Source organism: Salvelinus sp. IW2-2015, unplaced genomic scaffold (genome assembly GCF_002910315.2).
Source record: "Salvelinus sp. IW2-2015 unplaced genomic scaffold, ASM291031v2 Un_scaffold6170, whole genome shotgun sequence".
In the NCBI taxonomy this organism is placed as follows: Eukaryota; Metazoa; Chordata; class Actinopteri; order Salmoniformes; family Salmonidae; genus Salvelinus; species Salvelinus sp. IW2-2015.
The window spans coordinates 10,722-22,230 of record NW_019947433.1 but is presented as its reverse complement, the minus strand read 5'-3'; the positions used below and the strand labels follow the sequence as shown (position 1 = coordinate 22,230).

Sequence of the window (11,509 nt, the reverse complement as noted above, 5' to 3'; positions counted from 1 at the left end):
TGTGGGTATGTGTATGCAAAAAAAAAAAATATATATATATAACCAAATACAGAGTTGATTTTTAGTTAAATTCAGGTGATTTGGCCACTATCTAACATCAAGTTCTAAAATCCTGAACTTCCCCCTTAAAAGTTGATGCTTGTTCTGAACCCTTTCTCTTATGCAGATGATGTCACTGTGGAGTATAACAAGATGAAGATGTACTATGAGAAACTGATGGGTTGCTCTAGTACAGTACAATTCACTCCAAGACTGGATTTGCACATAAAAACTACCGCTTTTGAGTCGCAGTCTGAGAATGGAAGGAAGCGTGTGCAGGTATGTTTGTGGGGAGTTGATTAAACCACATCTCAACCACAATTCAGTCTGAGAGTATTTGATCCCATGTACTAGAGTTACCTGGTCTTCCTTTTTCTGTTACAGGTGTCAACAAGTGTAACCATGTTAAAACCTGAGATTGTCAAAGATCTTACAACACATAACCACAACCCTACTTATAGGTAACTATTGATCACTGAAACGTCCACTGCTTTATCATGGCCTTTTCCTATGGTCATGTTTACCACTAATCAGTTCCACACAGAATCTACAAAGACATTAAGTCAGGAGTGCTTGACTCTTTTGATATATAAAATGAGTTTACATCTGTCATCTTTTCCCTTCGTCTGCCTTGCAGGCTCCAATCCCCCAAGGCAGGTCTTTTCCAGTGCAGTTCCACTGGACTGGTGTTTCTGATGGAAGGGAAGGGAGGTGTGGTTTACAAGGTGACTCAATGGGACAGCAGCCTCCTGGGCTCCAGGATACCAGCAGGACCCCTATTCAGCATTGACTGTCCTGAGCAGTCTGTCCGCCAACTGCATCTCCCACACTGTATGTGTGATGGTAAGTGATGCATCACTGTATGTGTGATGGTAAGTGATGCATCACTGTATGTGTGATGGTAAGTGATACATCACTGTATGTGTGATGGTAGGTGATGCATCACTGTATGTGTGATGGTAAGTGATGCATCACTGTATGTGTGATGGTAAGTGATCGTAAGTGATATCACTGTATGTGTGATGGTAAGTGATCAATCACGTATGTGTGATGGAAGTGATGCCTCACTGTATGTGTGATGGTAAGTGATGCATATGGTGTGTGATGGTAAGTGATGCATCGCTGTATGTGTGATGTAAGTGATGCATCGCTGTGATGTGTGATGGTAAGTGATGCACCGCTGTATGTGTGATGGTAAGTGATGCATCACTGTATGTGTGATGGTAAGTGATGCATCGCTGTATGTGTGATGGTAAGTGATGCATCACTGTATGTGTGATGGAAAGTATGCATCACTGTATGTGTGATGGTAAGTGAGCCTCGTGATGCATCACTGTATGTGTGATGGTAAGTGATGCATCACTGTATGTGTGATGGTAAGTGATGCATCATTTCTAATAATACAATAATAAAATGGGTATGACATGACACTACCACTGAATAATACATTCAATAATAATACATACTTTGGATGAGACTTACAGTAAATTAAAGCATTATTTACAGTCAATGAAAGCATTGTGCTTATTCTGCAGAGAAGGATGACAATTTGTCCGTGGCCCATGTTACTGATGGAAACATGGAGATTGTTCAGCCACTCAAGACGACTGCTACACACGTGATTGTAAACATCACACACCTCTCCCTCTTTGGCCTCGTCAGGGATGTGTTCTCCTTGCTCCCGGTCCGAAGCCAGGTGCTGCTGTTCCTCCGACCACAAGGGAACAGACACCAGAAGCGCAAACTGAGTGTTATGTTGTTGCCCAATAATGTGCCACTTTGTGAGGTAATATTTACAGTATCAATGAATTAATTCTGCAGACTACAAGAGCTGTTTGGTAGACTGAAGAGTCAAGCTGCAGGGCCTTCAGAAAGTACTCACACCCCTTTTTTACTTTCTGTTGTTACAGCCTAAATTGAAAATGTATTAAATTGAGATTTCGTGTCACTGGCCTACACACAATACCCCATAATGTCAAAGTAGAATGATGTATTGTTATTAGTTATTGTTTTTACAAATGAATTATCAATGAAAAGCTGAGATGTCTTGAGTCAATAAGTCTTCAACCACTTTGTTATGGCAAGCCTAAATAGGTTCAGGAGTAAAGATATACTAAACAAGTCACATAATAAGTTGCATGGACTCGCTCTGTGTTAAACATGATTTTGAATGACTACATTATCTCTGTACCCCACGCATATAATTATCTGTAATTAATTGTCATCGGCAAGAACTAGGGAGAAACGGAATAGAGCGAAGCACAGGCAAAATCCTACAGGAAAACCAGGTTCAGTCTGCTTTCCAACAGACACTGGGAGACAAATGTACTTTTCAGCAGGACAATAATCTAAAACACAAAGCCAAATATACACTGGTTGCTTACCAAGACAACATTGAATGTTCCTCAGTGGCCTAGTTACAGATTTGACTTAAATCAGCTTGAAAATCTATGGCAAGACTTGAAAATGACTGTCTAGCAATAATCAACAACCATGTTGACAGAAATGGAATAATTTATTTAAGAATAAGGCGTCACTGCAGTACCTGGTTGGAATCCAGGCTGCATCACATTGGGAGTCCCATAGGGCGGCGCACAATTGGCCCAGCGTCGTCCGTGTTTGGTCAGGGTAGTGTGGTGGTTTATTTCTTTACTATCAAATGAGGAGAGACAAACTCATCACACAAGTCAGAGTTATACTTAAACTAAATATTTAATAATAAGAGCTTTGCAATAGCAATGACTTTTAAAATAGCAATGACTTTCAACGATTCACCATTTCTAATGAACCGTTGAGTGTCAAGACAAAAGTACAAAGGTCTTTTCTAGCCAAGCTACACCCCTTTCAACCTACATGACGAACAACAGATACATAGAATGTGTCACAAGGTTAAGACTCCAAACTGGAACCATCTCTCCCTGGTATGGTATATAGCAGAAACATTAACTCATGTTCTCTGGAATGCTCTTTAGGTTTTAACACCCAAAGACATCGTAAATCTCCTCAGTCAGTGTTATCTCAGAGGCCCATCCTCAGTAGAACACACACACAATAGTTAACAGAATACTCTATTCTGTAGAATAAAACAACCATTATAATGCAATACAAGCATTATAACACAATCTTGCAATTTCCATGACAGTAGGCCGTCATTGTAAATAAGAATTTGTTCTTAATTAACTGACCTGCTTAGTTAAATATTAAAATAATAATGTGCAAATATTGTACAATCCAGGTGTGCAAAGCTCTTAGAAACTTACCCAGAAAGACTCAGAGCTGTAATCACAGCCAAAGGTGATTCTAACATGTTAATATGTAAATTTGATATTTAATTTAATATTTAAATATTAAATATTAATTTAATTTTCAATACATTTGCAAAGAATTCTAAAAACATGTTTTTACTTTTTCATTGTCGGGTATTGTGTGTAGTTGGGTGAGAAAAGGAAAACAATTTGTAATTCAAGCTTTAACACAATGAAATGTGGAATAAATCAAGGGGTATGAATACTTTTTGAAGGCACTGTAGCCATTACTTGATTTCTGTTAGTGTGAAGGTTTCAGTTTACCGTGAAGTAATGCACCTTTATTCTTTGAAGGTGGAATATCAACAGAAGGGGAGTACTTTCATTCAAACCAGCTCCAACTGCACATTGACTCCTAGAGGAAAATATGGTCTCTGCTGTGAGCTGGTGGCAAATTCTACCATACAGCCAAAAGTAAGCATGGCCATAACATACAACCATACTTTCCTACATAATTATTCCTTTGTAATGTGCTATTGCTGGTTTGATGTGTGGTTTTTATGTGCATGTGCCTGACACCATGAAGTTCCCACAGGAAAAAACATGTGCTATATGGCCCCTCAATTCTAGCTCTCTGTTACTGTCTATATTTGGCTAATCTTTTTCATTTTGTGTTTCAGAGTGGGCAGTTTGACTATGACTATAGCACGAACTTCCACCCCACATTTGAGGTGTTTTTGGACTGCATGTCGGGTGCAGAGAACATCAGACTGAGTCTTTTAGACAGAGGAAGTAACGACCAAAGAGTGTGGGAGTATCTAGTTCCAACAGGTTAGATCAAATGCCAGTTTATTATGAACCTGTACACCCCTCACCCCCTACTTATTTAAACTCTATTCAACACACTGTACACCCCTCACCCCAACACATTTAAACTGTATTCAACACACTGTACACCCCTCACCCCAACACATTTAAACTGTATTCAACACACTGTACACCCCTCACCCCTACTTATTTAAACTGTATACAACACACTGTACACCCCTCGCCCCTACTTATTTAAACTATATACAACACACTGTACACCCCTCACCCCCTACTTCTTTAAACTGTATTCAACACACTGTACACCCCTCACCCCCTACTTAATTAAACTGTATTCAACACACTTTACACGCCTCACCCCTACTTATTTAAACTGTATTCAACACACTGTATAAAATAAATGTGATTCGATTTTCATCAGGTTTCGAACCACCTCAAGTCAACCCGATCAACCCGAATCCAGGTAGGGTTTTGTTTTCTCTTTCATTTTCTATGGCTAAATGTGTGATATGGAATGACAATTATTGTTCTGTTAACTTTTATTTTAGATCTTGTAAGTAAAGCATCAAGTGATCAGTCTTGTGCATATAGTGCCTTTGGAAAGTATTCAGACCCCTTTACTTTTTCCACATTTTGTTACGTTACAGCCTTATTCTAAAATGGATTAAATGAATAAAAATTCTCATCAATCCACACACATTACCCTATAAAGACAAAGTGAAAACAGGTTTTTAGACTAATTTATAAAAATTAGTCTAGGATTTATTTCCTTACGGTAATATGGGGAAAAGGAGCTGGACGGAACCAAAGCAAAGAAAGTAAATATCAAAACTTCCCCCTTTCCTATCTAACCTGCCTACCCACTACTTACCTATCTTAGCACCACCTGGTGCCCTAACCAAAATACAGGGGGTGGTCCGCCCAGGTCTTACCTAGTGTGCCTAGACAATGAATATACTACGGGTATATGTATGCCCGCGGGCCTCTTGCCTAAGCACTCCCTAGGTGCCTTCCCCTTCCCCCCTGGGAACAAATGAAACAGAATAATTATTAACAATTTCACAAACACTCAGAAACACAGGACATAGCAAAGCTGCTATGTACAACAACTAATACATACAACACTTTCTGATACACAACCAACACTATATCACAATCTAATTATCCAGCAAGGATCTCAGCCTGCCTATCATCTCTCTCTCATGATCTCTCTCTCTCATGATTTTCCAAAATATTCAATTCTCTCTCTAATCTTTTCTCTCCAAAAACAAATTTCCAATCCCCCTCCCCCGAAATTCCTTTTTTTTTTCCTCTCCTTTCCCAATCAAAAACCTTTTCTCTTTTCTCTCTTTCAATCAAACTCTCTCCATTCCTCAGCCTTCAATGATCTCTCCCTGCCTATCCTCTCTCTCTAATAATTTCTCTCCCTCCAAAAAAATATCTATTTTCCTGAACAGAACACTGGCTTTTATATTCCTCAGGTGGCAAAGGTAATTAGTGTCAGCTGCTTCTTGACGAGGGGGCGTGGTCAGCTCTCCAATTATCAATTAGCCATGGAGAACTCAGGAAGCTATCTCCTGAAACACACACTCAAATACATACCACAACACAGAAAACTGGGGAACGTAACAATAACCAAGAAGACTCAATGCTGTAATCGCTGCCAAAGGTGCTTCAACAAAGTCCTGAGTAAAGGGTCTGAATACTTATGTAAAAAATTCAAAAGGAATTGGTCATTATGGGGTATTGTGTGTAGATTGATGAGGGGAAAAAATGATTTAATCAATTTTCGAATAAGACTGTAGCATAACAAAATGGGGATAAAGTCAAGGGGTCTGAAGGGGTCTGAATAATTTCCTAAGGCACTGTACATATTTATACTCCGGACTCCAACGTTAATCTTCCTAATATTTATATATTACTTAATTTCCTTATTTAACTTTTTTAATTTGTGTATTATTGTGTAGAGATTTTACTGCACAGTTGGAGCTAGGAACCCAAGCATTTCTCTACACCTACAATAGCATCTGCTAAATATGTGTATGTGACCAATAACATTTGATTTGATTTGTTAAAGGAAACACATTCAGATAAATATGTGTTGTTGTATTTAGTGGCTTGTTATGTAGAACACAGTTGTTCTTCAGGGTTTTAGTTAATTATGGCTCTAATAATGTGACCACTTTCTGACATGAATCTCAGGTGCTGAGGCTGAACTGAACCAGCTCTCGGGTGAAGCGTTTGTGGATAAGCATATGGCTGCTCTCATTCAGAGGGTCATGATGGTGCTGCCTCTAGCAGATGACCTGTTTACTGAGAAAATGATCCAACAGGAAATGTACACAACAATCCGCTGTGCTAAAACCAGTCAGGACCAAATGAGACTGATGTTGGATGCTGTACGATCAGGAGGAACAAGAGTGAAATCTGCCTTCTACAAAGCTCTCCTTAACCATGATCCTCATCTTGTCCAGGACCTGGGTAAGATCAAATTCCTCTGGTCCCCTGTAGCTCAGTTGGTAGAACATGGTGTTTGCAATGACAGGATAGTGGGTTCGATTCCCAGGAGTACCCATGTGTAAAAATATATGCATAAATATCTGTATATAGTCCCTTTGGATAAAAGTGTCTGATAAATGTTATATATTTCATTATTATTGCTCTCCCACTATGTGTACCTGAAACATGGAGGGACTTTTGAACAGCCCCTGTAACTTGCAGTTCCCCAAAAAACAACACATTTCAAATAGACGGCCCGCACAATACATTAAGTGTTGGTCTGTCCATCAAAAGTTAACAATATGGCAGCATTGTGTGCATTGAATTTCCCCCTCTTTTGACTTTAAATGTCTTAATGATTTTGCTGCATAAACAATCACTGCCTTCTTAAAGACATCATACAATACATTCAAAGATCAGTTACCAGATAATTCCTGCTTCAATATTGTAAGGTTTTGCTGCAGAATTCAGCTCAGTTTTGCGGAGTGTTTTCTCATGTGTGTATTCTCATAGTGTGTATTCTTATGTATTTTGATGGGAAGTATGTACATTTATAGTAACATTTCTAATCCCATTCTTCTACCAATGGCAGCAGCAGCTTCCCTCTGATGAATGTGATGGCCTGGGTTGGTCCTCGACCTCTGGACAAAGGGCAGCAAGCGGTCCCTCTTCCAGAGCAGGATGTCACAATACTACAGTCACTATGATCCTAATCTGCATTGGAGTGTTGGGAGATATGACTGACAGCAGGAAGTCCATGATGATTTAAAGTGAAAGCTTCTTGTGAAATCTATAGTCTGTTAATGTAGTTTGTTAGACTGGAAATCCATTGTGTTTGTGCTAACATTCCACTCCTTGCCACTCCTTGTCATGTCAAACAGTCTGGCTGTATGGCATGACAAGAACCGCCTGATGTGGATGTCCTGTAGGCATGGAAACTTGCCCTCAGTGATGGACTGTGCAGCCTTCACCACCCTCTGTAGAGCCTTGTGGTGGAGGGCGGTGCAGCTGCCGTTCCAGGCGGGGATGCAGCCAGTCAGTATGCAGCTCAATGGTGCAGTACATCTGCAGAAGCTGGTGAGGATCTGAAGGGCCATGCCAGGTTTTTCAGCCGCCTGAGGAAGAACATAAATGCTCCACCGTTCCCACAATGAGTGGAATGTTATCACAAACACAACAGATTTATTCATGCTAGTAGTGTGTCCTATTGTTTACAAATATTTTTAACCATGTTCATTTTTAAATGTCTTGTGTCTTCGTCGTTAGATTGGGTGGTGCATTTTCACATTTTTCTCATTTACTTGTATTAATGTGGTGATTATAAATTACTCTTTTAATGTTGAAATGTTGACTTAATACCATTCATTTTCTACAAATGTGTTGAACTATAAGGGTGCAGAGTCATGTTATTAATAGTCACATTGTATGTTTCTGACTGGCTACTCTGTTCTCTGGTGGTACTGTAGCCTACACAGGCCCAGCCACCACAGAGATAGAAGGAAAATACATATCCTAGAGGAAAAACTTTAAACTTGTGATGGTCCAATTGTTGCTGTTTACCAACGTTTCCATTCTATTTCTCTGAAATGTTGCCTTCCTCTACTTTGGAATAGCAAGCCTCCGTTGAAACGGTGTAGTCAGAACAATATACGCAATGTTGGGTGTTTTTCCTGATTTCCTATTTCATTGTTCTAAATGTTCATATCTTATCACAAAGTCCTTTATTACACAGATGTTTACTAAGTATGTCTGCTATTGAATGGATGCATATTAGTTGAGCTACTACAGTTATTCTGATCTTTTTATTTTAGTATACTAATCATGTGTTGATGGTTTATTTGAATTAATTCAAAGGATTGATGTGTCTATTGTTTTATGGTTGACTTTTTAAACCTTTTGTGTAATATTGGTTAATTGTTTTATACATGTTTTTATGCAGAAACACAATATCTGGATATGTTTCTTTCCAAATGACCATTTAACCAACATGTGTAAATGTGATGTTGTTATAACCTACCATAGGTTATATTTTTTTATATAATTTTCTATTTTGTCTATTTTTGAGTATTGTCAAATGATTCCCTGCCATGTCCATTGTGCGGAAAGGGGATGTTTGAAAATCATGTCCTCTTGTGGGTTTATTTCTCAATAAATAATGACTATAAATAGTTATGGTGTGGTGATTCCCTTCACATAAAAACATGGTGTGGTGTTTGGGGTGAGGGGTGTCATGACGTGGCCCTTTCTGGGTATAGATCATGGCTTCCCACTCTCCTACACCCAGGTTCTGTTCTCTCAGGTCGTATTCCTGGTGGAGACTCTCTCCCCCTGGCCACGCAGAAAGAGAGACACAGAGAGAACAAAGGATTTCACATGACAAACTCCTAAATCCCCAAAATGGGAATTTGATACAAAATGTCCACTTGTGAGGAGGTGGGAATGGTCCTTGGACACTTAAGGGACGGGTATGATGCGTGTGTTTCATTTGGTGACCTCAGAGAGGACAGGAAACACACATATCTCTGAATGTGTACATCTCTCAATTATGAGGTTTGCATCTAATTCTTGTATAAAATGAATGAGTAAAGATGAAACTAATTGTGAAATGATGTAAGGTGTTGTTAAACCTTTTAATGAAAGAGAATTGTATTCCCTTTAAAGTTTAACTAAGTAATTGGCCCGCCCCCGTGAGCACAGACATGATCAGGTGTCATAGAACTGCCTGTCCTACTGTTACGAATAAAATCCCCTCCTGAGGAAATCCAGTTTCCTCAATCCAGTCGATCGATCCCGACAGAATAAGAGCAAATCTTAGATACTAATTACTAGTCTGGAGCTAGAAACATCTATCTATGAGAATACTTCTGAACGGTACTCTGAAGTATCCATTCTAACCACAAAAGACTTGGATCTTCAGGGAAGCAGAGAGAGAGAGAAAGATATGCGGATGACCTGACTCTCCAGCAGACGGACCGGATTCCAACAGAAAAGTTCACGACACATTGGCGTAAATATAAACTCAGCAAAAAAAGAAACGTCCCATTTTCGTGATCGATTTGGAGGTGGAGGGTCCGTCATGGTCTGGGGTGGTGTGTCACAGCATCATCGGACTGAGCTTGTTGTCATTGCAGGCAATCTCAACGCTGTGACATCCTCCTCCCTCATGTGGTACCCTTCCTGCATGCTCATCCTGACATGGCCCTCCAGCATGAGAATACCACCAGCCATACTGCTCGTTCTGTGCGTGATTTCCTGCAAGACAGGAATGTCAGTGTTCTGCCATGGCCAGCGAAGAGCCCGGATCTCAATCCCATTAAGCACGTCTGGGACACCTGTTGGCTCGGAGGGTGAGGGCTAGGGCCATTCCCCACAGAAATATCCGGGAACTTGTAGGTGCCTTGTTGGAAGAGTGGGTAACATCTCACAGCAAGAACTGGCAAATCTGGTGCAGTCCATGAGGAGGAGATGCACTGCAGTACTTAATGCAGCTGTGGCCAGAATTTATTTGATAAATAATACTCTTCACTTTTAATGATTTCAAAGACACGACAGGGGGTTAATGATTGTACATGATAAATACCAACGTTCAACATGACTTTAATTCATTTTCATTGGTGTACATTTATAATATCAATGTACAAAACAAAACACTTTTTGCATCTAATAACTCACATTTCAAAGAGAAAGCAGAAATACCACAACTACAAAATCAACCTGCAGGAGGCCTTATGTATAATGTTGCTGTAACCTACAGCTTTTAAAAGCAGGTTTATATGAGCATGAATGAAAAGTCATGGTTTTCACATGGTTGACCTTGGGGTTAGTGTTGGTTGAGGCGGTTCAGAAAAGGCCATCTACACAGTGTACCTCAAGCTGATAGGTTACCTTGGTTTCCATTTCATTTCATGTTTTCCCTCATCGACCAATAGATAATCCATGTCTAGTTTTTTGAAAGGCTGCTACATCGCTGTACATAATGAATGGGTTTTTGTAAGACTCTACAATAGGCTTGTGTATCAGCTACATCTCAAACACAGAGTGTCATAGAGCACGCCTCTGTCATAGCGCATGTATCTGTCATAGAGCTCGTCTCTGTCATAGAGCATGTATCTGCATAGAGCACGTCTCTGTCATAGAGCACGTTTCTGTCATAGAGCACGTTTCTGTCATAGAGCACGTTTCTGTCATAGAGGACGTTTCTGTCATAGAGCACGTCTCTGTCATAAGCACGTTTCTGTCATAAGATACGTCTCTGTCATAGAGCACGTTTCTGTCATAGAGCACGTCTCTGTCATAGAGCACGTTTCTGTCATAGAGCACGTTTCTGTCATAGAGCATGTATCTGTCATAGAGCCCGTCCCTGTCATAGAGCATGTATCTGTCATAGAGCCCGTCTCTGTCATAGAGCACGTTTCTGTCATAGAGCACGTTTCTGTCATAGAGCACGTTCTGTCATAGAGCACGGCTCTGTCATAGAGCAGGTTTCTGTCATAGAGCACGTATCTGTCATAGAGCATGTATCTGTCATAGAGCACGCCTCTGTCATAGAGCAGGTTTCTGTCATAGAGCATGTATCTGTCATAGAGCATGTATCTGTCATAGAGCCCATCTCTGTCATAGAGCACGTTTCTGTCATAGAGCACGTTTCTGTCATAGAGCATATATCTGTCATACAGCACGTCTCTGTCATAGAGCACGTTTCTGTCATAGAGCACGTTTCTGTCATAGAGCACGTTTCTGTCATAGCAGCTGTATCTGTCATAGAGCACGTCTCTGTCATAGAGCAGGTTCTGTCATAGAGCATGTATCTGTTCATAGAGCATGTATCTGTCATAGAGCACGTCTCTGTCATAGAGCAGGTTTCTGTCATAGAGCATGTATCTGTCATAGAGCACATC

General features: G+C 40.1%; 1 protein-coding gene across 1 annotated transcript in view; it reads left to right on the top strand.

The window, feature by feature from the left end:
• Positions 1-8,779, top strand: part of LOC112078739 (nacht, lrr and pyd domains-containing protein 1b-like) — a gene marked incomplete at its 5' end in the record, with an annotated part of 30,975 nt that extends 22,196 nt beyond the window's left edge. The window contains 9 exon segments of the mRNA XM_024144876.2: positions 133-318; positions 424-500; positions 677-882; positions 1,575-1,825; positions 3,639-3,758; positions 3,965-4,115; positions 4,534-4,575; positions 6,315-6,593; positions 7,204-8,779. Coding sequence (XP_024000644.2) covers positions 133-318; positions 424-500; positions 677-882; positions 1,575-1,825; positions 3,639-3,758; positions 3,965-4,115; positions 4,534-4,575; positions 6,315-6,593; positions 7,204-7,220 — 1,329 coding nt within the window.
• Between the last annotated feature and the right edge of the window lie 2,730 nt (positions 8,780-11,509).